This window comes from Babylonia areolata, chromosome 12, assembly GCF_041734735.1.
Source record: "Babylonia areolata isolate BAREFJ2019XMU chromosome 12, ASM4173473v1, whole genome shotgun sequence".
Lineage (NCBI taxonomy): Eukaryota > Metazoa > Mollusca > Gastropoda > Neogastropoda > Buccinidae > Babylonia > Babylonia areolata.
The window spans coordinates 33,423,426-33,449,921 of record NC_134887.1 but is presented as its reverse complement, the minus strand read 5'-3'; the positions used below and the strand labels follow the sequence as shown (position 1 = coordinate 33,449,921).

At 41.2% G+C, this 26,496-nt stretch overlaps 3 protein-coding genes across 8 annotated transcripts in view; all 3 read right to left on the bottom strand.

The window, feature by feature from the left end:
* The window catches only part of LOC143288554 (huntingtin-interacting protein 1-like), a 108,560-nt gene extending 100,733 nt beyond the window's left edge, over positions 1–7,827 (bottom strand). For 2 of the 5 annotated variants that reach the window (XM_076597149.1, XM_076597150.1), the window contains exon 1: positions 7,531–7,827. In XM_076597149.1, coding sequence (XP_076453264.1) covers positions 7,531–7,605 — 75 coding nt within the window. In that variant the 5' untranslated portion in view covers positions 7,606–7,827. The remainder of the gene's footprint in view (positions 1–7,530) is intronic. The other 3 variants (XM_076597152.1, XM_076597153.1, XM_076597151.1) reach the window with 2 other exon arrangements.
* Positions 7,828–9,773: 1,946 nt separating this feature from the next.
* On the bottom strand, positions 9,774–15,618 carry LOC143288164 (dynein regulatory complex protein 10-like). 2 transcript variants are annotated; one of them, XM_076596464.1, is made up of 5 exons: positions 15,414–15,618; positions 14,020–14,237; positions 12,976–13,209; positions 11,622–11,693; positions 9,774–11,008 (listed from the first exon to the last, which is right to left on the bottom strand). In XM_076596464.1, exons 1-5 carry the CDS (start codon positions 15,511–15,513, stop codon positions 10,703–10,705), a joined length of 930 nt encoding a protein of 309 aa, XP_076452579.1. In that variant the 5' UTR covers positions 15,514–15,618; the 3' UTR covers positions 9,774–10,702. The 2 variants fall into 2 exon arrangements, with proteins under 2 accessions (XP_076452579.1, XP_076452580.1); XM_076596465.1 differs by lacking the exon at positions 12,976–13,209.
* A 414-nt stretch (positions 15,619–16,032) lies between these two features.
* Positions 16,033–17,454, bottom strand: LOC143287905 (uncharacterized). The gene is made up of 2 exons (XM_076596147.1): positions 17,045–17,454; positions 16,033–16,055 (listed from the first exon to the last, which is right to left on the bottom strand). The coding sequence occupies exons 1-2, from the start codon at positions 17,439–17,441 to the stop codon at positions 16,033–16,035; spliced, it is 420 nt and encodes a 139-aa protein (XP_076452262.1). The 5' UTR covers positions 17,442–17,454.
* Positions 17,455–26,496: the final 9,042 nt, after the last annotated feature.

Sequence of the window (26,496 nt, the reverse complement as noted above, 5' to 3'; positions counted from 1 at the left end):
ATCAATTAAATAACATGATACATAAAACTATCTACATATAAATAAAAACAGGCATACAAACATTAAAACACCAACAAGCAACTCTTAAATGTCTTAGGTTATAAAAAAAAAAACAGTATGCATAATAAATTATGGTAAAGCAAGTGGTATTGAATCTATTATTCACTGTCAAAGTGTCATGTGGTTACTGATGCTTGGACTATGCCCTTTTGCTTTATTGTGCCCATAAAAACAATTCTGTTGTCACTGATAATAGAGATTATAGACCTTTCACTGCATACATATTCTACTTAAACAAACTATTCATGAACATTCTTAATACTTTATTCACATTCATTATCTGACCTGACATAACAACTACAAGACATTGCTTCATGACCACGATTCATCTATTGTGAAAAATCATTGACAGTAGAAAGTAGAATGTAACAAATGAAACAACATATTTTGTCAAGTTTCCAATAACATGCGTGCGCACACACACACACACACACACACCTAAGACCAGATAGTTAAAGTGAAATAGGAAGAGTGGAAGAGAATAAGTATCAGTATCAATATCAATATCAGTAGCTCAAGGAGGCGTCACTGCGTTCAGTCAAATATATATATACACTACACCACATCTGCCAAGCAGATGCTTGACCAGCAGCGTAACCCAACGCGCTTAGTCAGACCTTGAGAAAAAAATAAAATAAAATAAAATAAAATAAAATAACAAAAATTTATATAAATAAATAAACAATAGAAGACCAAAGAAGATCCTGCACTGTTGAGGAGTCGTATTCACTTTTCTGAAGCTTGTAGTTTTTGTATCACTATCAGTTGTATCTGTTTAATATTCATAATAATTTAAATGTAAAATCATTTTACACTGCTTGGTCAGGCATGATCTTGATGCAGCCAGACAAAGTGTAGTAAAGATCCCCAGTTAAAAGCAGAGACTTTCAGTATATATATATATATATATATATATATATATATATATATATATATATATATATACATATATACATACATATATATATATATATTGTCCAAAGATCTATCCCCATAAATCTGCCTGATAACAGTATTATCATATTAATTTTATTTTTGCTATGTATATAGGATCATTTTGAGTACACCTGTGACAAAAAAAAACATAACAAAGGCATGACATGGAAGGGGAACTGTAATTTTCATTTAAAAAAAACATGAGTCACATTAAAAGGGAGGCAGATTTTGAACAACCAGTTTTCTTGCTTCAAGTGAGCACTGATGAGGATAACCCAAGGTGGACACTGCATCCATTTTGACTGAAGTGAATTGACAGCATTGCCCTCCGCCCTTCCTTTCACCATCTCCTGGCAACAGGCAAGTCCTTCAGCGCTGCTCTGGAAAGTTGACCACCTCTCCGTTAATCTAAAGATCTAACCGTTAACTTGATTAAGTGGACAGCACTTGACCGCCTGGTCCCAGTCTTCCTACTGGAGCAGAAAAGACACTCAACTCTGGTATGGAGACATCAGCCCAATCAGGGCTGGTTAAGTTCCCAAATCATGGGTGTAGGCAGCTATATGAGGTTCAAACCTACTGCCCCCCACTCCCAGCTTTGTCAGTTTATGTTAACTACTAAGCCGAACTGGCTAATGATATAACTCTCTCCTTTCTTCTTTTCACAATAAAGTTTATTACAACTAATACTCTTGATGATTACTGTAAATGTTCAATACAACAACAGTTTTCCTGAGTTCCTTGTTTTGTACATGTTTAAAGATCATAACCTACAATGTGTACTTTGTCATTTAAATGCATCAACAGTATTTCATATTTTCTAAGTTCTATATCCACATAGGTGCACATGTTTCAACGAGTTTATGAAGATGCGTAGAGTTCTGTAAATAATGTGCACAACCATGTGATTGAGCACAAACATGTATGAGCACATGCATACTTGTATTAAACACATGCATAAATATATGTCACATTATGTGTAAAAAAAATTTTAATACTATAAGTAAACGCATACTAATCACTCTGTAACTGACTTACTGACTAAATGCATACCAAATCATACTAATTTTTTTTTAAACCTACACGTTCACTTAATTTGCAAATGCAGTATGTGAGAATGAAACAGTCATATTAACTATAATCATGCATCATGTATAAACACCATTGCTGATTAAATATGACTGCCTGCATCATTTTTTAACTTTGTACAAATTCAAAATCTTGTATCTTGTTAAAATATTTTCCAGCTCTAGGGGATGTTGTAACAGTTGTAACAGTATGGACGGTCCTTTGTTCTGACACGTAACCCTCAATTTGACCACTCTCATCTTAGTACAAAACTGAGCCACCTCTGTGTCAAAGAAAAGCAGTATGAAGAGTATACATCAAATCTTTCAAGTCTAATCCTAAACATACTTGTTAACTCACTCAGTACGGCCAGTCCTCTCTTCTCCTCTACACAGACCCCTCGGATGTCCAGTGGGTGTCTGAATGACCCAACCTTTAGCTTCCGTCGTCAGAATTGTGGTATTCTTTGTCAACATTCACCTCTTCAGTATAAGAGCCTTCCACTTGCAATATTTTGATGATGGTAATTGGGGTGAAACGCTGTTAACATCGTCTCTTTCGCCGTTCGTATGGAAAGAGTTAAAACAAATTTTAAACTATCTATGATTATTCTCTCCCCTAACTATCTTTATGTGTGTACATCAATGTGTTTATGTAAGGGTTGGGGTGCTGTGGTGAGGTGGGTGGTGTGTGTGAGTCATAAGTGTTGTAACTTGTTAATGTCACATTATTTAATATTAATTTCACTGAGGTTGTATCTTGGCATTCTGTTATGTGGGTGAGGTGAAAGAGCTTTGTGACTCATAATTTTAGCGAGTTTTGTATCTTAACAAAAATTTTATTATGGGAATGAGTTGAGAGTTTTAACTGTGTGTCATGAGTGATGTTACATGTACTGATTTTAAATGGCTAGCAAATTTGTATCTAATCTCTTTTTTCAATCAAATTCCTGTTTCTTATGTTGATAATAGGTGAATTGTTAAAGGTGCTTACAGCCGCAGGGTAAGTGCTTTGCAAATGTACATTATTATCTATTAAGTATTATTATTGTACAACAATGAATTATTAACACACAAAAAACCCACTTTTTTCACACGTGTAAGAGATTAACAGACAAACGCTTTGAAATGAACAGCAGAGATAAAAGAGACTTAAAGTGTGAGGAAACCTCAACTGGCTCAAGCAATCACATTCACAGGGGCAGAATAATCAGTCAGTGGAAGATAGATCAATGGGAACAGAACAAATTCATTATTATACACAGACCTGCATATTTTGTGATGAAGCGAGTCAAGTAATCACAGAATCACAGAAATGCTTGGCTATAGGCTAAAGCCTTTTGCCCTCATAATCAGTGTCCATTTATGTGCTTTTGGATCACTTGTTGTGAACAGACCCTTGTTTAAATCAGGCATAGTGTATACTACATTTATCTACAGCTCAATAAAGATTTAACTCTGTGGAAAATACATGGTCCTTAAACTTTCTGTCAATGTGATTTTTGAAGGCGTTTACCGATGGTGCATTGATGGTGTCATAGGAAAGGTTATTCCACAGATTTATGATACGGTTAGTAAAAAACTTGCGGAACTGGTTAGTTACAAAATTAGTTTTGTTTATTTTGAAGTTGTGCCCTCGAGTTTTATCATAGTTAGCCATAGTAAACAAGGAAGAGGTGGTGCAAGGATCATAAATATTGTGCATGATCTTGTAAACTTCAATGAGATCACCTCTTAATCTTCTAAACTCTAGGCTAAGCATATTAAAAAGAGCCAGGCACTCCTCATAACTAAGATCTCGAGTACTATTAGTAGTACTAGTTATACACTTGGTAAATCTGTGTTGAACACCTTCAATCATATTTATGTGCTTTTTAAGGTAAGGGCACCATACTGAGTTTCCATATTCAATAATGGGTCTAACCAGAGCTTTGAACAATGGAATCATAATTTTGGGAGATTTATTAGTTATAGTTCTCACAAGAAGACCAGAAATTGGATTTCCCTTTTTCACTATATTATTTATATGTGCCTCAAAGCTTAGTTCTGGATCCATCGTGACCCCTAAATCTTTTTTGGCAATTGTACTATCCATTGTTCGAGTTACCCCCTTTTCCTGTATCGTGTACTGATACTGTGGATTATTCTTTCCAAGGTGCAGAACTTTGCATTTCTCGCTGTTAAATTGCAATAGCCAAGTATTTGTCCATTTAACCAGATTATGTATACACATTTGTAAGTGATCTCTATATTCTATATTTTGGATGGCAGAGTAAGCCTTGGTGTCGTCTGCAAAGATTTTTACTTTACAATCTACCTCACCAGGCATATCATTTATAAAGTATATGAACAACGTTGGGCCAAGAACACTACCTTGCGGTACACCACTAGTTACCTTAACCTTAACCTTTGATGATTTACTACTATTTACGCTTACAAACTGTGATCTTCCATTGAGAAAGTCTCTGATCCATGATAGTAGCTTGCCTTTTATCCCATAGCCTCCCAGTTTATTTATGAGTCTGTGATGGGGAACTGTATCGAAAGCTTTCCTTAGATCAAGGTAGACTGCGTCGACTGGTACCGTCTCATCTAGCATGACTAACCAATCTTGTAATGTAACAAGTAGTTGTGTAACGAGCGCCCTCTGGTAAATCCAAACTGTTCTCTAGATAACAGATCATGTTTGGTTAAATGTTGACAGAGAGCGTCTCGAATAAAACCCTCAAAAAATTTACAGACAACTGATATTAGGCTGACTGGACGATAGTTACCTGCAGAATTCTTGTTACCTTTCTTAAAAATAGGTCATACTTCTGCTTCTTTCCAAGCTTTTGGTATTGCACCCTTTTCTTGTGTTCTATCAAACAAGATCTTAAGTGGGTGAGCAATAACTTCAGCAAGCTCTATTTATACTTGCTCTCACACTCTTTTACATTGAACAACACAATGTTGTTCTTCCTCTCCTCCTGTTCATGCTGCTCATCGAGGTACTCTTTAACCTGCACCCGGATCTGATTCTCTACTCTGTCCTCCTTTTGCAGCAGCTTCAGGATTGCCTGGTTCAACTGTTGGAGGATTTTGACAATTTCGAAAAGTGCCTCCAGCTTTGCCCCCTGCTCTGCTATTCTGTCTCCAGGAGTGACTTTTTTGCACTCAACCTCACAGAGGCTGCAGAACCATTTGAAACTCACTGGTTTGGCAGTTTCCAGGAAGTCGTACTCTGAGGGAGACACCTCAGTACACCCAAGATGGACCCATCCACTACACCTGTCACATTTAACAGATCTGGCATTTTTGCCAATTATTTTCGTGCAGATGCGGCATGGGGTGGGTACATCATCATCGTCCAGGAATACTACAGGGGAAGTGGTGCCGGATGAATGGCACTCAGCTGCAGAGCTCCCACTCTTTGAGCGAGTCTTGTCTCCAACTTTGGTCCAGTGTGCTTGACTGGCCAAAGGTGCCTTGGCACTGGCTGAAGGGCTACCATCATGACTTTTGTCACATACTCCCTTGTTTCTGGTTTTAACCATCTTGAAATTTTGATTATCACACACTTGGGATAAACAAGTTAAACTCAGATAAGATGATCAAGTAGACCCCTCACCTTTATTTAGTTTCCAACATTTGAAGAAAGTTTTTCCCAGGAAGAAAAGATAGTCAAAATAAAGAAAAATGAAAAGCAATAACAAAAAGTGGTTATTTAAAGAGAATGATGAGAGTAGTCGTGTCTCTGTTAAGTGTATATCAACTTTCACTTGTGTAAAGCTTGGCTGACACAACGTGATCGAGTTCACTCAAGTCATGCCACCATCACTGCCACCGCATAAACTAGCTGTAAGAGCCACTCAATGGGCTTTTTTCATCCTTTTTTACACCACAAAAATGCTATTTAAATAACTGGATGACCAAAAATTTAGAGAAAATAGAGTGAAATAGGGTGAAAACTGAAGCGGTAATTTAGTACACGTCCGCCATCTTGTGAAGGGCAGTCACTCATCTTGTACAATCTTTTTTTCTTTTCTTTTTTATCATTCATATATTTTATTATTATTATTATGTATTCACTATTTCAAGCACAAGTTTGAAAACTAACTTGCTTCTCAGGTTTTGGACTAATTCTATAAAATTACAGACCATGAGTAGTTTAACAACACTGGACTCATGTTTAATGTCAAGTCCTTTTTCTGCTCATAATTTCTTAATCATAATTACACTACACAGTAAACATTTCTCAGCTGTTGTTGTTGTAGTTGTTTTGTGGGTGTGTTTTGTTTTCTTTTTTGTTGTTGTTGTTGTTTTGGGGCGGTTTTAATAACCACATTTTCTTGTTTTGTTATCATAAAAAGACAAAACAAATACAGAGCAAAAGTAAAGATATTTGATTCCAATTGGAAAACTGTCTTTAAGTTTAATAATAGCATGCACTGAGACGTTACATGATGCATTATATAAAGATCGTATCATTAAAATGAATAATTCAAAGAAAACAAGCACTACATCAACTATTCCATGATCTGAGAAAACAATATTTTAGCACACAATTCCACCAGGGAAATGGAGGGAGGAAGGAAGGAACAATGTGGCAGGATCAAAGACTGAAAGAGCGTGAAGTTGAATAACCTTGTTATGGAATGGGTTATTGCTTTCACGAGCACCAATGTGTGTGTGTGTGTGTGTGTGTCTGTGTATGTGTGGTTGGTGCGTGCGTGCGTGCGTGCGTGCGTGCGTGCATGTGTGTGTGTGTGTGTGTGCACACACTAAATACTAAAATAGCCTCCTTGAAGGTCCTAAGTGCTTCTAAATTCCGTTTCAGAAAGGTATGCAATTTCAGAAACAATAAAATCAATGCAGACTGATGAAAACTGTGCATCATAATAAGCAAACGTTTAAGGCCTAACCAGTTCATTGCTTTTACACGTATGTCAGGCATCTGACCCCTCCCCCCACGCATTTTTTTTTCATCATGGATTAGTCTGTTTAACTGTTTTGACACCTCCTTGAAACTGAAACTTAAACTTTACAATCAGACACCATGAAATATGCTCGCTGACAGAACTGATACGAAAAAGTAAAATTTTATTCTGCATCGCTGAGATTTATATCCCCAGCTCCTTTAACTTCTATCTCATGATGGATGACGGGTTAACATTACCATCCAACGGCAGTGCAGTGTACATGAACGCAACAAGGTGCGATCACACAGTCGATGGGGAGGACCGTATATAATGGGGCGGAGAACGGATGGGGGACTTCGCTTTTAACATCATTTTAGACAGTTAACATTTCAAAGGCCTCTCCTACGAGAACGAGAAATCTTTAACAGATTTGTGATTAAGACTGTATGTGTCATATCATTCAAACTAGTCACACAGTGACGGATTGCGCAAATAAATCGCTAAGCAGAGTGGAAAACGCAACCAGGGCATTCCTGTCCACTTGCTGTCTGCTAACACAAACCCACCTGCCGTTTCTCGAAATTTTCACGTTCCACGTCGAGGGATGTCTTCGATTTGTGACCAATAACACGAGAAGCCATTGTATATCCACCTTTACCCGTCTACATCTGCATAGAGAGGGTTTCACAACACTCAACAGGCCGGATTTTAGTAATCAATAGGCTACAGTTGTAGACCTATTTTCACTGGGCACTTCCACTATTTGGATTGACACTGCCCCCTGGCAATTTGTGTCGGAGGCAAGGGAGGTTAAGCGTAACCTATTTCCAGTTGTTCAGTCGGTTTACCCGCAGATGCCAAAAACCACAGCTGTGTAGATTGGAAGAGGTTGCAATCCTATACCACCCACCAATCCCCACTCCTCTACAATTCCGCGAGTCCACCCGTGTTTGCGTAATCCCCACGTTTTTTCCTTTTTTTTTCTTTTTTATTGTCTTGTTTCAAGACAATAAGCGTTTCAGACTTACGTCCCTTGACATAAAATCGTGGACTCGCAGTTTCAGTTTCGATTCATTCACGATAATATATCATGTATGCGGACGATTGTTAACATGTCATCGTCACGAACAATACAAGAGCAATCAGATATCAGAAATAAGTGTGGCACTTCATTTTAAATTTGTCCTGCTAATTCTGAGGCTGTTGAACTTCATGCGTAACATGTATCTGTGACTGATGGACTGGCACACTCGTTTAGCCTATTCGATCTGTGTGTGTGTGTGTGTGTGTGTGTGTCGGTGCGCTGTACTAATCAGTACGTAGACCTCTCTTTTTTAAAGTTTGGTCTAAGAATACAGGCTATTATTCTATGGAATGTGATTTCATATAGGCTATAATTACAATCCTCGAAGCATGTGAGTCTACGAGTATATTGGCTGCTTGCCACTGATGCATTTAGACGAATGGCTACCAGTGGGACGTAATGACCACCATCAGAGTCAAAGAGCCTGTTCTTCACTGACTAAACTTAACACTTTCATAAAATCTAAACTGCTGCTTCCCATGTTGTATCACTAGTGCTTTTCATATCAAAGACAGATGAGTGCATTCTCAAATATACAAGCCTGGGCATGTTGTCAAGTAAAGAAACCTCAGTTTAATTGGTTGTCTGATAGTCAGAGTTCCCCGATCGGCCTGACTGGTACTGTGGTTTATTTCACTGGGTCTGTATTTGAAGACAGCAACAACTCCAAGACTTGTCAGTGAAGAAACTAAGATAATGAAACTGGGTTGGTATCTGTGTTTGTGTAAAATAAATAATTACGACAATAACAACAGAACAAAACTTCACAGACAACAGTTAAACTCGATTTCGGGCCGTGCGTGCGCGCTCGTACATTTGTCACTCTGTGTGTGTGTGTGTGTGTGTGTGTGTCTGTGTGTGAGTGCGCGCGCGCGCACGCGCCGCGCGTGTGTGTGCGTGTATGTGTGTTGGTCAATGGTTCACCGTGGGTGGGAACGGCACTCAGAAAGGTGGTGCCAGGAGTGGTGCAGATGGGGTTAGCCGAGCCACGGAGCAGAAGTCTCGAGATATACCTACCCCAGTGTATCATTCTGGGTCACGAAGTCTTGGCAGAGGCGGAGTTGCTTGATCAACAAACAATAGCAACAAGAAATGATCTGAGCAATTGTCCTGCTTACATGTGCAGTTTGTGCCATGTGTGATTGTGTGCAATTCAGTGGGAGAGGAGGGGATCGAAAGGTCTGTCTGTGAAGGTAAGCGCGCCCGTAGGCGCGCGCGCGCGTCACCGCTGTGTGTGTGTGTGTTTATCTACTGTGTTTCCACTGGCGATACATAGCTCCTGGTTGCGTAAACTGTAATCTTGAGCTAAGAGGATTCATAGTTTTATATGTAAAAACCCAGTATGCCATTAATCAGTTCTCACAGATTGTTTTCTGACTTTGCGTGTTTGTTTTGTTTTGTTTCGGTTTTCCGTGTTGTTGTTCTTGTCGTCGTTTTTCCTGGCCCTCACAAAAGAGTTGTCTGTGACAGAAAGTGAAGGGAGATGGCTATTCCAAATGGGTTAAAACAATGAGATGAAAGCTAATCTTTGTTGTGATCAAGTGCAGGATTTAGCATTTGCAAATAATTTATGCATCTTTTTTTTTTTTTTTTTTAAATCAACATATTGAAATATGACAGAATCAAGACCGATCATTACAGATTAACCAAGAACAACACAGTTTTGTCCTCTCAACAATCGTCACACCAAAGCCGTAATCATTGCAAATTTATTTACGCCTTCTTTCATTGCACACAAAAACACCCACAAAATAAGACCGAGACTGTATCTTACTTTTCCCCTGAATAAAAAGCAACAACATATACTTCTATATTGCATGTAAATGCACATACTTCTATATTGCATGTAAAATACAGATTTTCACATTGCATTTGAAAATACAGTTTTTATATTGTGTGTCTGGTGTTTACCAATGAAGACAGTTAAACAATACTGCTTAAAGACATGCAGTCTGACTATTGCTTCACCCATGCAGTTCCTCGTTGTACATAAATCTGACCAAGGCAACAGGCAGCCAAGACAGTTGTGTGTAACTGTCCCAGGCTGAAAGAATGAAGTGTTCTGAGTTGAATTCTAAACCAAATTAATTTTTTCGTTGAATGGACAATCTCATCCAGTAACAATGATGAAGTGTTCTGAGTTGAATTCTAAACCAAATTAATTTTTTCGTTGAATGGACAATCTCATCCAGTAACAATGAAGTTGGATGACAGGGCTCCGGCCATTATTGTTTGGAAAGTGTTCTGAGCTTGCAAAATGTCAGAAAAAAAAGATTATCAAATAGTTGCGATCTTCTGCCTGTGTGACAATTTAATGCATTTTGGGATCTTTAGTACTCTGTGTGTGTGTGTGTGTGTGTGTGTGTGTAAAACCAGACCACGTTCAAGGTTCAATACTGATGAAAAAACCCCACTTCATTTCGCTAGTGGGCCCGGTGATACAGTATCATTTTGAATTTGTTCCTTGCTAATTACGTTTTGTTTTTGTTTTTTCTAAACTCCTTTTCCCACTTCTATTCACTGACGATAAATGTCAAATGTCAACGCTCAGAGCTACGGAGCTCGACTTAGTTCTCCACTCTAAAAAACAAAACAAAACAAAACAAAAAACAGCCATATTATCATCATCACTGAATGCGTCCACCTGTCCTTATTTAGTTATCTTTGCCCTTTTTGCCCTTTTTGCCCTTTTTGGCTTTTTGTTCCTTTCTGGCCTGCTTCTTCTTGCGCAGGTCGATGGCCTTGAAGACTTTGTGGGACCTCCAGAAGGACTGGATGGTGGTGGCGGCTTTCTCCAGGTACTCCTGCACGCGCTCCTCCTTCAGCCGCTTCTCACGTGCCAGCCGTCGGTTAGCGATGATGGCCAGGTACTCCTTCTCCAGGGTGGCGAAGCGTTCCTCCAGCTCCTCCAGCTGCTTCTTCTCCACTTTGTACACTTTGTCAACCTCCTCGTACTCGTCCTCAACACACACACACAAACACAGGCTTCAGTTGTCGACAGCAGCACCCGCCGAGATTAAAGCCACCACTACCAACAACAACAACAACAACAACAGTAGTTATACATGGCTGCTGACACAGACTGACGGCGGCAATCTTCTCATACTCATACACGCGCACGCGCGCGCGCGCTCAGTCGCACACGCACACGAACACACACACACATACACACACACATACACTTCAGCTGTCAACAGCAGCACCCACCACGCCACCACCACACCACCACCAACAACAACAACAACGATAACAACAACAATAACAACAGTAGCTGTAATGTTATAACTATACATGGCTGACACAGACGGCGCCAATCTCCTTATACTCGACCTGAACACACACACACACACACACACACACTCTCTCTCTCTCTCTCTCTGTCTCTCTCTCTTCAGCTGTCCATAGCAGCACCGAAATCTAGTCTTCAACCCTTCGTTCACTATAAAATAGTCTAAGACTGAAACAAAACTCTTATCTGTTTGTGAAACAGCTCACCATACTGTGCCACAGTATATGTCTTACAAAAAACAATAATAAACAACGAAAATATTGACGAACCTAAAAAACACTGACCTGTCTCACTCCAAGTTCTTCGTCATATTTCAGGATCCAGTTTTCAACCTCGCTTTCAATGATGTATTTTTTCTGCAACAGACGTGAGGCAGGTGAGTGTTGCACGGACACCCAGACAGGTCCCATGTTTGCTGAGATCCGAACCTGATCTTAGACTAAAGCCTGGGAAGATGTGCACAACACTAGCTGACACACGCGTCGAACATTTCTCTTGTCTGGCATCCGTGTAGGGTTATGTGATAACGTTGTTCTTTTTCTGTGAGATGTCTTCTGTTTTGTTGTTGTTGTTTGGTTGGTTGGTTTTCAAGTAGGGCAACGACGACCCGGGCTCTGTGTAAAACACAATTTGCACGCTCTTTTTCACACACACACACACACACTCTCTCTCTCTCTCTCTCTCATCTGCTCTGGCTATTTACACACGATGAACATACATCAATTGATAATTATTATACACATGCATTCATCAGTATCTACATTTACATAAAATCTGCCCGGTGTTAACGTAACACACGTGAGCTATTAAAGTTAAGTACAAAGTAATAGCAAACTATTCTTTACGCATATGCGAAGCTATAGCCAAAGGCTTTCATTGCGAAAAATAAAATAAATTCACCATTTTCAACAAATGTAATCAAAGAAGTATTAGTATTAAATAACATAATTATTTCTATTCTATTTCTATTTGTAGTACCAGTGTCAGGTCAATTAATCCGCCAAATTTACCAGAAATAACCCAAATCATCAGTGAAATAAACGTTCGGCATGATATTTGTGTGGTCAGTGCAAGACTTTCAATCTTATAGTGTCATGGGTTTGAATCCTAGTAGTAGTATCTGAAGTGTTTAGGGGTGGACATAAGTTTGTTTGTTTTTTCTTTATATCACCCGCGTCGATATGTTTGTAAAAATCAGTGCCAGTGGCTTGAACTCCTCTGTGTGTACATGCATGCAGAAGATCATGTCCATTTGTTAGATGTTCTGTAATGCACGTCGGTATCCATGGACTATGGAAACACCAACACATCCAGCACGCATCCACACCTAAAAAATCCTGTCCAGCTGTCTCAGTGATGGGGCTCAAAATGGTCATGTGCATAATATCCCACTTGTAGAAGAGAAAATTGAAGCAGAACATGAAGATAATATAAACTAAACAATATCTTCCCCATCACCCACCCACCCCACCCCTGGACTCCAAATATCCCTTTGTCGTTCTGGTTAAACACCCCTTCTTTTTTCACATCAAAAGCTTTCCAACCCCAAGCAGACAGGTTAAAAAGAAAAAAAAAAGGAAAAAAAAAGATAAAGAAATGAATTCAACATTGGAAGAAGATAACGAGGTCACCGCTTACACCACGGAGCTCCGCCTCCCTCTTACGATGTTCCGTTGTTGAATTGAGCAGCTGAGCACGAAGATGAACTACGTCTGCCTTCAGTTTCTCTTGCTTCCCTGCAGAGTTTTTCTCGTCTGCTGCTTCCTGCTTTTCCGCATCTGCGCGGATACGCCGGATGTGCTCTTCTGAAAGCTTCCCTACTTGGTGGAGTTCAGTCTGCAGGCGTTTGATGAGGTCGTTCTTTCTCTTTGTCTGAAAAGCCGTGACTGGACTCGTTAGTTGGAATGGTGCAGAATACAAAGACGTATGGGGAAAAAAGAGGGATTAGAAATATGTAATGTCAAGGAAGGTATTGATATTCTTCATACAAAAATGCTTTTGGATTTTGTTGTTTACTGTCACCGTTATGGTGGTGTGTGTCCATCGAGTTCGATGATGACCATCGTTGTCATCCAGCTGGGGGATGGGGGGAGGGTGGTGAGGGGGATGCTCATGAATCAATCTGTGAATGCGCAGATGGTTGAATAGTCCAATCGGCGCACGAAATGTTCGCTGACAGTTGGGGCAGACAAAGACAGGCATATCATTGTCAGGGAGCTTGTTTGCCTGTGACTTTCTGGCCTGCCTCTTCTGAACAGCTGCAGCAGTCCTGTTGGCCTCGCACAACTTGGCGCCTTTGTGCACAGCAGCGCGCCATTTGTCACGGTCCACTGCAGATTTCTCCCAGGAGTCATGCCGGGGTTGATATCAAACGTTGTATTTACGATTGGCTTGTTCTTCAGTTTTGTAAATGATGATAATGATAATTATAATAATAATGATGATAATAATAAATGTGGAGAAAAATATTCGACCCTTTTCTCAGTCTCAACTTATACCCGCAGTTTTGACCAATTCTGATTGAGCTTCCTTGACTGATGTTGTCAGGCCGGGTTTTAAACACACGGTGACGGCACGCGCGTGCGCGTGCGCGTACGCAAACACACACACACACACACACACACAGAGTCAAAGAACCCAACACGTACTCACTGTTCCAGCTTCTAACCATAGCACACAAACCTCGTACTCCTTTTCGTCAATATTGGCACTCAGCTCGTGTTCCAGTTTCTCAATGACCACAGCGGTCTGCTGCTCTCTCTTGACCATCTCCGCCAGGTAGCCCATGTGTTCGTTCTCTTCCTGTGGAGTGGTCAGCAGTTTTCGCATCAGGATGTCTCTGAGCTCCCTGAGGTATCGTATCAAGACCTGATCCACCACATCCCTCTCGATCATCTGATCTGGAAATGAACGAGACCATGGTCAGCATTATCTTGCCGCCGTCAGTGTGAACATCCTAGCTACGGTGTTTACTGATACTGACCACGTGACCTACTTTTTTTTTCTTTTCTTTTTTTTCTTCTTCTTAGTTTTTTTTATGTGCCATTGATCAGTGGTTATGCGTTGCAGTATTGTGGTTATATTCACAATGTTGCATTATTTCTCCAAAATTAAGTGAGGAAAATCCTTTCTCGTCTGACACAATCTAGACACAGTATTAGGTGTAACGGGTTTGAACTTAAAACACCTCAGGAAATGCTGGTTGCTTATACACACACGCACGCACGCACACACACACACACACACACACACACACACATATATATATATATATATATATATATATATATATATATAATCCCACACACGGCGGTATTTATCTTGCTGCTGTCATTTTGGCCCATGTGTTGTGAGATTTTGATATTGTCTGTGTCGATGTTATTTGCACATACTTTTAAAAAGTCGCCCATTCTTAAATTTGTATGAATATGTTATTGTAAAACGCCGGCGGTTATCTCCATATGAGATGGGGGGTACTGCGGTACTGCATGTAAGCCTTCAAATTATTTTTATCATTCCTATTATTGGCCTATTATTCTACGTGTGGTTGTCGATACACATACAGTATCCGTACTGATGAAGCAGTCATCAGTGGGAGGCGAGGTAATCGGTGTACAGGTTCTCAACAGTTGTATTCTATTACCATTGAATACTCTCGACTTTTTAACCTTTAACGATTGTCACAAATTTCTCGTCTTGTAGGTGTGGGGAATATAATGGAAGGGTGATCAATTGTCCAGCTTCTGTGGCAGGGGTGGGGTTAACAATATTAATGTTGACAGATCGTTACGGCTCGTTAACCCTGCCGGCGCTAATCTGCCAGTGTTATCAATACACAGACATGTATACAATTCTTATTAAAAGTATAAGATACACGCACATCATTTGATCCTGTCAGCAGGCTTCTGACAATCCTGATAAACCCGTGGAGCGCAAGTCGGGGTTATTAAACGCCATGATTCTGACGGCAGTTACTGAGTTGCTGTATGTGTATGTGTGTCGGTCCCCCCCCCCCCCCCCGCCCCCCAACTACACGACATCCCCCCCCCCCCCCCCCCCCCCCTCGGCACACCCACCTGTCACCATGATCATGGCGGGAGGGTTCCGTGTGAAGGCCCTCAAGATGTTCCTTGTGGAGTCGCTCATCTGCTCAGCCACCAGCGACAGGTTCCTCATCGTGGCCGCCAGCTGGCTGTCTCGGCTATCTGCAGCTGAGTGTTGACTCACGTCCGACCCCTGGCGTGAGACGGTCCCTTCGCTGTCTCTCACCACCCTGGCCGTTTCTTGCACACAACACACACACACACACACACACACACACACACACACACACACACACACACACACACCGTGACACTCACACGCACGCACGCACGCACACACACACACACACACACACACTTCAGCCTTCTACTTCCTAAACAACCAAAAGAACACAAACACGCGGCGAATTTCCCCCCGCCTATATATTGCTCCGTGATATCAACTGGAGAATTAAAGCACAAGTAACCACAGACACTGAGAGAGAGAGAGAGGGGACAGAAAAAGAGGGATATAGAGTACAAACACACACACACACACACACACACACACACACACACGATTCAGTCTTCTACTTCCAAAACAAACCAAAGAACAAAAACACGCGTTTTTTGTTTTGTTTTGTTTTTGTTCTTGTTTTTTCATGCAGTAATGTCAGATATTGCTCCGTATGTCAACTGGAGCATAAAAGCACAAGTAACCATACACACTGTGAGAGAGAAAAAGAGGGAGAGAGAGAGAGAGCGCACACACACACACACACACACACACACACACACACACACTTTCCCTGTTATACATATGGATACTCCAGTTTAATGTGTGTAACAGAGGAGATTGTATAGTGTATGGGCACATACACTGAGGCAGAGAAGATAGTGAAATGAGAGAAACAAAATGAGACAAAGCATGTACATGTGAGGAAGAGTGTGAACGACTGTGTGTGTGTGTGTGTGTCTGTCTGTGGCTGTGTGCGTGTGTGTGTGTGTGTGTGTGTGTGTGTGTGTGTGTGTGTGTGAAGTGTATTTTGCCATGTGTTTCTGCATTAATTCGGTTTCATGCATTGTGTTAAAAAAAATTAACTTGAGTGTATCAGAGTCCAGTCGATCCATGACTGCAGCCTGGGTTTACATATCGAAATATGTTGTTGTTGTTTTTTTTATTTGCAACGAAAAAGACATATAGACTGGCACGACACCACTCTTTAACAATCCGACATTTCAAGCTGTGTTCGCATATTCCAATGTATTTTAAGTGGGACAAAGTTCAAATAATCTATTCCAGCTGCTGATTGAGGAAAATGTTCAAGTAATCTATTCCATCTGCAGACCGAATACAATGTTCAAGCAATCTATTCCAGCTGCAGATTGAAGATGTTATTCAAGTAATTTATTCCAGCTGCAGATTGAATACAATATTCAAGTAATCTATTCCAGTTGTGGACTGAATACAATATTCAAGTAATCTATTCCGGCTGTGGACTGAATACAATATTCAAGTAATCTAATCCAGCTGCAGACTGAATACAATATTCAAGTAATCTATTCCGGCTGTGGACTGAATACAATATTCAAGTAATCAATCCAGCTGCAGTGGACTGAATACAATATTCAAGTAATCAATCCAGCTGCAGACTGAGGAAGATGGGGAAAGATCTTTCCCTTACCTTCTTCACGCGCCTCCTCTGATTCTTTCGTGTCTTCAACTGGGGCAGGACTTGTTTTCTTGGAAGCTCGCTTTTCCAGTTGTTTGTTCAGCTCTTGGTGGATTTCATCGTAACTGGAGATGACGACACTGTGGTGCCTCATGAGCTCCACCAGCTCTGTGCCCAGAGGTACGCTGAACCTGTCCATGTTCTGCATGATATAGGGAAGGGCAGTGACAATCTGAACTCTGCGGATGGTCTCTTCGAAGACGGCCACTACACGCTGAGCTTCCAGTGTTTCCAGCTTCCTCCGTGCCGGTTCTAGAGCCCGGTCTGGATTCAGGCGTATACCCCGGAACATGAAGGCGGGAATAGGGCAGTGGCCGCCAGACGATGACGGCGGAGCCTCAGACGTCATGTTGGCTCAACAGGTGTTGTCTTTGTCACTGAAAACTGCTGTCGGCTGCTGTACAGAGAGTGTCTTTCTGTTTGAAACCACAAAACAGATGGACTGCTTTCAATGAAATGTTACATAGTTGGCCTCAAATGATCAAATCATGGTGACAATTCACTGAGTATCAAACCAAACGTAACACTGCAGGAATCAAAACGCCAAACCACACATTGGTAAGGTAGAACCGCGTAACGAAAATGCGTGTGTTGTAGTTTACACGACACTCTTTACTCACGGTACCCGTGAGCTGTCGGGAAACCCAGCTTATGACGTAAATATTCAGTTATGACGTGAAAGAGGAATGAGGTCAGAAAGATGGTGGAATAAAAAGGATGATTTACTTACAGTTACTTACTTAAGAGCTGATTTCCGATACAGGTCCCAAGAGTACCTCTTCATCGGACTCAGCTTCAAGTTCTGGCTGCTTATGTGCGCCACACCTGGTTAACTGTATTTTAGCCTTAACTTAAATCTTCAAACATAATTTCTTGGTCTGGAAAGTGTTCATAGTTTTGGCACAAAAGACATGTGTTGGAAGGCTGTTCCAGACATTGACAGTTCTCAGTGCAAATGAGTTCATCCTCAGAGATGTTTTCGCTTGCATTGGGTATATTTTCATGGAATGTCGCCTGGTTCCTGCATGTGGTGCTACTACCTTCCAGAGTTTGATGAAGCCACACACATCCACGTCAGCGTTGGTAACTTCAGCCTCTTTAGTCGTTGGGCATAAGACAGATCTTTGGAACTCCATCGATCTGCTCTGTTAATTTTACACTCATAGGGTAACAGATGGAACTTGCATAATAAAGGTATGATCTCGCTATATAGCGATTTGTATAGTGGCAGGAAGCTCTTCTCGTTTAGGTGGTGGAATGTCCTTCTGATGACAGCAAGCATTTGATTGGCTTTTTTCACTTTTTCTCCTACATGTTCTTCAAACTTTAAGCCCTTCGTCAGTCACAACGCCTAGCTATGTCCTTTTCTTCCAGATCGACATGTTTTTCCATTGCATTTCTAATGTTGGTTTTATTCTAGTGTATGTGGCCTACCCGAGCTCCGTATTGTTGTTCATCTGCATTGTCACGCTAATATTATCAGTACTATTAGTTAAAACACAACTAGCGACAAGAAAGTCTGTGGATCGATGCAATAATGGTAGAAAGCACGAAGAGGCACATAAATCAACCAGTTCCGATAATAATAACAAATCCAGACATCTTCCATCCAGATCAGACTGTTTCAAACAAAGTTGTTTGTTTTCACAAGAACAATTCCTCTTAGGAACTCTCTCTTAGGAACACCCTGCCACTAAGTACCAGCCACAGTTGCTGAGGCTTTTTGCTTGGAGCAGGAGCACCACAAGCTATCATATGAATTTAATGTTATCTCCCCCACAAGTAGGGTCTACGAAGATCAGGTCTGTGCAGGTTGGGGTTTGCAACGGTTGCCAGAGTGGCCTAACCGTGAACGTGAAAAGCTGGGGTACTCTTTCTTCATCTTTTCATGTATTTCTACTTCCTCAGTTACATTTATCTTTAGTTCTAATTTATTTTCAGTTTCCTCATAAGCGCACTCGCAATGCTGTATAATCATCAAAACTGATGGCACAATGTATTGACTCGGATTCAGACAGTGCCTCCAGTCCAGCCGTTCGATCCCCATGGTGATGCCTCCGTCATCCATCAAAGGTGGGAGAGATGGATCCGAAGTTTTGAACTGCTCACAGAGGCACTGGGTTGCAACAGTGCACAGCAGAAAAGACAATTGCTGCTTCATTGCGCCGATGCTGACACACAAAACATCCATCTCACATCATTGATCCTGAGCAATGCAGCTCACGATGAGTCAAAAACAGCAATGACCCATTGTTTCCATAAACCACTCTCCCAGACGTCAAATGGTTCTGTGTCATCAGTGTCATCATTGTGCTCCAGCAATGGATGTGGTACCCAGCTGGGCGTGTGTCATCTGGAGTTGGAAGCAAGAACTTGACAACTTCTGTAGAGTGTACAGAAGTGCCCCGGACCCCACTGCACAACCCAGTTCACATCGCATTTTCTTATCTTTGGCCTTGAAACTGGCACCAAGCTGCCAGAAATTCAGCCTCTCCCGCTGTTGATGCCCAAGTCAGATGGAACGACACAGATGCCAAACAGAAGATGAAGAAGGATGCTGACGAAAGACGTCACGCTAAGATTAGTAAGAACAGTAACATCACCTGGCAACACTGTTCGGTTAAACACAACCAGCGTGCTGTTTGTCCTTTCACGGGCAACAGAATAGATATCCCACTGAATGGCTTGTTTGGCAATGAAATGTATACACTGAAAACGTTTTCTGTCGAACTGAAAATTTCATGCTCGAACGGTACCGGCGACGATCTTCATAGGATTTTCCCCAATGTTTTATTTGTCTTTCAATGTACATTGATGTTGATCAGGTTAGCATTTGGCTCTTCAACAGGAAAGTCAGTGTACATTGATGTTGATCAGGTTAGCACTAGGTTCTTCAACAGGAAAGTCAGTGCACATCAGGTTAGCACTAGGTTCTTCAACAGGAAAGTCAGTGTGCATTGATGTTGATCAGGTTAGCACTAGGTTCTCCAACAGGAAAGTCAGTGTGAATTGATGTTGATCAAGTTAGCACTAGGCTCTCCAACAGGAAAGTCAGTGTACATTGATGTTGATCAGGTTAGCACTAGGTTCTTCAACAGGAAAGTCAGTGTGCATTGATGTTGATCAACCGGGTTAGCACTAGGTTCTCCAACAGGAAGGTCAGTGCACATTGATGTTGATCAGCCAGTTTAGCACTAGATTCTTCAACAGGAAAGTCAGTGAACATTGATGTTGATCAGGTTAGCACGAGTGGCTGAATGGTTAGGACGCTTGTCTTCCAACACAGTGTCCGTAAGGGTCAAGGATTCCTTTCGATGGACACGATGTTATGGAAGGGAGACAAACTCAGAATCCGGCAGTTCTGATGACGGTGATTTCCCCTGCACTGTTGGCCAACAGAGCTTACCATGCACCCCCAACTCCTTCCCCTTCCCCCAACCTGTGGTTTTTGTGCATGTTAGTGGGTGTGTTTCTGCATGTGTGTGTGTGACTGAGACAGAGAAGTAGTGTGTGACATAGCTGCTGTTCACAATACTAACATCTCTGTCTCATGGTAGATATTTGGCCGACTGACACTTTTGTTTACCTACCACAGTGATAGATGTATCATAACGTATCACACGTGGCCACTTTCGTGTATAGTTTTTGTTGTGATGCATGTCATTGCACAATGTATAAGCCCAATAATGATGTGTGTGTCATAACTCGACAAGTATCGGTTTTTTGTTTGTTCGTTTTTGTTTTTTTCTTCTGACACATGTAGTCACACTAAATGTACCACTCCAATAATAAGTCTGAAGTCTGAAACGCTTCATACATGGCAGAATTTATTTATTCATTTATCTATTTATTCATTCTTTGTTATATAATACTATGATACGCAGTCAATACTGATAGAATGCAAATGCCCCCCCCCTCACTAGATAACATTCAAAGATGGAAGAACCTTTAATCCCTTTACCTCTTTTGGGGTGTGAAGGCTACAAAAACAATGAGTACATGTTTAATCACAATCCAAACCCAGTTGTGTTGTATGAAGCAAGTATAGATACACACCAAAATAGATTTTTTTAAAAAGAAAACCTCCAAACTTTAGAATTCCAAAATGTCTGTCAAGGACAGGTTACACACCCTTACTAAGTTTCATTGATTTAATTTAATTACGTCGTCTTGGCTTCCTAGCATGAAATAATTTACACATATCGCACATTGATGAATCATTGAATGAGACAGGTATCTGGTATCAGGTATTTGAAGAAAAAACGATTCAGAAGAACAAAGTAGGTGCAAGTCATTTATGCAAATTAATTGACATCACTGATAGTCTCTTGTACATTTGGACCAAACTAGCCGAATGGTTAAAGCGTTGGACTTTCAATCTGAGGGTCCCGGGTTCGAATCTCGGTGACGGCGCCTGGTGGGTAAAGGGTGGAGATTTTTCCGATCTCCCAGGTCAACATGTGTGCAGACCTGCTAGTGCCTGAACCCCCTTCGTGTGTACACACAAGCAAAAGATCAAATACGCACGTTAAAGATTCTGTAATCCATGTCAGCGTTCGGTGGGTTATGGAAACAAGTACATACCCAGCATGCACACCCCCGAAAGCGGAGTATGGCTGCCTACATGACGGGGTTAAAACTGTCATACACGTAAAAGCCCACTCGTGTATATACGAGTGAACGTGGGAGTTGCAGCCCACGAACGCAGAAGAAGAAGAAGGACCAAACTTGAGAGAGGTTTTTCATTTTGTTTCTCTTATACAAAGATTTCTCAGTCACAGTGAACATCTATTACTGCTTTTGAAAATACATTACAAAACGACTTCCTGGTAACTCAAACAAGCAAATCAAACAAAGTTAGAATGAACAAAGTGATGCAAAATTCGAATAGATAAGTGATGAAAAATAAACAAGATATTTACAGACAAAAATCTGACAGACACAATTACAGGTGCAGTAGAGGACAGGGCAGGAAATAAAAAAAAACAATTACAATGTTATTGATCAGCTGACTTAATTGATTGTTTCCCTCTATGTAGCTGATAGTTTCAAGATTAATCTTCAATACTTATGTCAGTATATATACAGCTGATAACCATTTTCATGAGCACAAAACCAAAGTTGTCGTTATGATTTTTGAAGGCATCAATGCATAAAAACAGAAGGCATGACGTTTGTTGCTGTTTCTGTTGGTCAGTAAACCCTGCATGGGACCCTGCTTCATTGGTAACCCTCCACCGCACCCCATCCCATCCCACTATGCACCCCACCCCACTCCTCCACACGACAGCCTGTTCTACACTACCCCCACCCCACCCAACCACACACTAACTCCACCTAACTCTACCCCACCCCACCTAACTCTACCCCACCCCACTCCACCACCACCCCACCCCACTCCTCCACACGACAGCCTGTTCTACACTACCCCCACCCCACCCAACCACACACTGTTCTCCACCCCACTTGTTGTTTAGGACAGGAAAGGAATACAGAGTGTTGTTTAGGAGAGGAAAGGAATACAGTGTTGTTTAGGAGAGTACAGGAATATAGAGTGTTGTTTAGGAGAGGAAAGGAATACAGAGTGTTGTGTAGGAGAGGAAAGGAATACAGAGTGTTGTGTAGGAGAGGAAAGGAATACAGTGTTGTTTAGGAGAGGAAAGGAATACAGAGTGTTGTTTAGGAGAGTACAGGAATACAGAGTGTTGTTTAGGAGAGGAAAGGAATACAGAGTGTTGTTTAGGAGAGTACAGGAATACAGAGTGTTGTCTAGGAGAGGAAAGGAATACAGAGTGTTGTTTAGGAGAGGAAAGGAATACAGAGTGTTGTTTAGGAGAGGAAAGGAATACAGAGTGTTGTTTAGGAGAGGAAAGGAATACAGTGTTGTTTAGGAGAGGAAAGGAATAAAGAGTGTTGTTTAGGAGAGTACAGGAATACAGAGTGTTGTTTAGGAGAGTACAGGAATACAGAGTGTTGTTTAGGAGAGGAAAGGAATAAAGAGTGTTGTGTAGGAGAGTACGGGAATAAAGAGTGCTGTGTAGGAGAGGAAAGGAATACTGTGTTGTTTAGGAGAGGAAAGGAATGAACAGTGTTGTTTAGGAGAGGAAAGGAATACAGTGTTGTGTAGGAGAGGAAAGGAATAAAGAGTGTTGTGTAGGAGAGGAAAGGAATACAGAGTGTTGTTTAGGAGAGGAAAGGAATACAGTGTTGTTTAGGAGAGGAAAGGAATACAGAGTGTTGTTTAGGACAGGAAAGGAATACAGTGTTGTTTAGGAAAGTACAGGAATACAGAGTGTTGTTTAGGAGAGGAAAGGAATACAGAGTGTTGTTTAGGAGAGTACAGGAATACAGAGTGTTGTTTAGGAGAGGAAAGGAATACAGAGTGTTGTTTAGGAGAGTACAGGAATACAGAGTGTTGTCTAGGAGAGGAAAGGAATACAGAGTGTTGTTTAGGAGAGGAAAGGAATACAGAGTGTTGTTTAGGAGAGGAAAGGAATACAGAGTGTTGTTTAGGAGAGTACAGGAATACATAGTGTTGTTTAAGAGAGGAAAGGAATACAGAGTGTTGTTTAGGACAGGAAAGGAATACAGTGTTGTTTAGGAGAGGAAAGGAATACAGAGTGTTGTTTAGGAGAGGAAAGGAAAGGAATACAGAGTGTTGTTTAGGAGAAGAAAGGAATAAAGAGTGTTGTGTAGGAGAGTACAGGAATAAAGAGTGTTGTGTAGGAAGAGGAAAGGAATACAGAGTGTTGTGTAGGAGAGTACAGGAATACAGAGTGTTGTGTAGGAGAGGAAAGGAATATAGAGTGTTGTTTAGGAGAGGAAAGGAATACAGAGTGTTGTTTAGGAGAGTACAGGAATACAGAGTGTTGTTTAGGACAGGAAAGGAATACAGTGTTGTTTAGGAGAGGAAAGGAATACAGTGTTGTTTAGGAGAGTACAGGAATACAGAGTGTTGTCTAGGAGAGGAAAGGAATACAGAGTGTTGTTTAGGAGAGGAAAGGAATACATAGTGTTGTTTAGGAGAGGAAAGGAATACAGTGTTGTGTAGGAGAGGAAAGGAATAAAGAGTGTTGTTTAGGAGAGTACAGGAATACAGAGTGTTGTTTAGGAGAGTACAGGAATATAGAGTGTTGTTTAGGAGAGGAAAGGAATAAAGAGTGTTGTGTAGGAGAGGAAAGGAATACAGAGTGTTGTGTAGGAGAGGAAAGGAATACAGAGTGTTGTGTAGAAGAGGAAAGGAATACAGAGTGTTGTTTAGGTGAGGAAAGGAATACAGAGTGTTGTTTAGGAGAGGAAAGGAATAAAGAGTGTTGTGTAGGAGAGGAAAGGAATACAGTGTTGTGTAGGAGAGGAAAGGAATAAAGAGTGTTGTTTAATCCTTCACTCTCCCAGCTCCATTATTCTCTCATTTCGAGTCAAAAATCCATCGAGGGAACCATATTTCTGTATTGTCCATATATTCTGTGTAGCATACATGCAGGACTAAAAGGTTTTGCCAGTCCTGAATAAAAGCTGGTTCCGGCGAATCACGGCTCAGCCGCCGATATTTTCTCCCCCTCCTCTAGACCTCGAGTGGTGGTCTGGACGCTAGTCATTTGGATGATACGATAAACCGAGGTCCCGTGTGCAGCATGCACTTAGCGCACGTAAAAGAACCCACGGCAACAAAAGGGTTGTCTCTGACAAAATTCTGTAGAAGAATCCACTTCGATAGGAAAAAGCAAATAAAACTGCACGCAGGAAAAAAAAAAAAAAAAAGGGGGGGTGGCGCTGTAGTGTAGCGACGCGCTCTCCATGGGGAGAGCAGCCCGAATTTCACACAGAGAAATCTGTTGTGATAAAATGAAATACAAATAAATCAAATATATGTGTGCGTGTTTCAATGTTGTCGTTTTGTTTCTGTCTTTCTCTTTTATACCTGATTCTTTCATTGTTTCTTTCTTTCTTTTGTGTTTTCTTTTTCTTCTTTTGTCTACTTCTTTCTTTTTGTGTGTGTTTATTTCAACAATAATCTCTCTTCACTTTTAGCCTTTCCGTGACAGCAGTTATGAAGGTCTGTTCTTCCACCAACAAACCGCCTTGTTTCAGTGGTTTTGTCTTGAACACACACACAGAGAGAGAGAGAGAGAGAGAGAGAGAGAGAGAGAGAGTACGAGTATGGCGTGCATTCATTCATCCAGAGAGTATGTGATTTTTACACGCTTTATCTGTTTGATAGTATTTGTGTCCATGTGTGAGTACGTGACCAATGACTATGTGCGGAACCTGGTCAGCAACCTTGTTGGGCCCCAAGAACCACTGCTGGCGACTGTCAAACGACGGAAGATGGCATGGTTTGGTCACGTCATACGACATAACACCCTCTCCAAAACCATCCTGCAAGGGACTGTAGAGGGAGGGCGCAGACGGGGGCGGCAGAAAAAAAGCTGGTCTGACAACGTCAAGGAATGGACCAAAATGACGATGCCTGATCTCCTCACGACAGCTGCCAACAGAACGGCGTGGCGAGCTATGACATCTTCCTCATGTCCCCCCAACGACCCCAGCTGTCAAGGGAATGAGTGAGTGAGTGAGTGAGTACGTGAAAAATCATTTTGTTGTCCACATAGCAATACAGCCCTCAGGACAAGGAGGGATATCATTTCAAGTATATTGTTGCACCTCTTGAATGGTTCTAACACAACACACACACACACACAACACACACATACACGCGCGCGCGCGCAAAATACATACTTAATAATGCACGCACTCACATGCGTACACATACATACATAAAACGTGCGGTTAAATGTGGATCATCGTTAGATCAGTTGTCATTTTGTTCCATTATCTTTTTTCTCACAAACATTGCTTCTGCTACGAATTTAGCTAGAGCTTTCAAAGAGTTTTCATTATCATTCGAAAGAATACTCACAACATGGTTGTGACTCGGATTACCAAAGAAATAATTTATCATACTTCAATTTTTTCGTTTATCGTCGTATGCGGTACAATGAAAGAGAAAGTGAATTTCATCTTCCATAGCACTCGCGCACGACGGACACACAGTATTCGCATCTTCTTCGCTGGAAAACCAGTGTTTGCAGTTTTTTTTTTTTAGTCCACCCACTCTCAGCCTGAACCTGACGAAGCTATCCCTGTGCCATTTATTTGTTGCACATGATAAATATTTTTCTGCCTGAAAGACGCTTTTAAAGGAATAAAATCACCTGTATTTATCGTTAGCTTCCAAGTGTGAATGCCCATGTGTGAGGACGTGCATGTGTGTGTACATTTGAGTGACCGCTCACCTGTGTGTGTGTAGAAAATATTTTAAAAGATCTGTGGAATACTTCCACTGGTCTTTTGGAATCAACAGTTGTTCAATCTCAGTACATAAATCTATAAATACACACCTT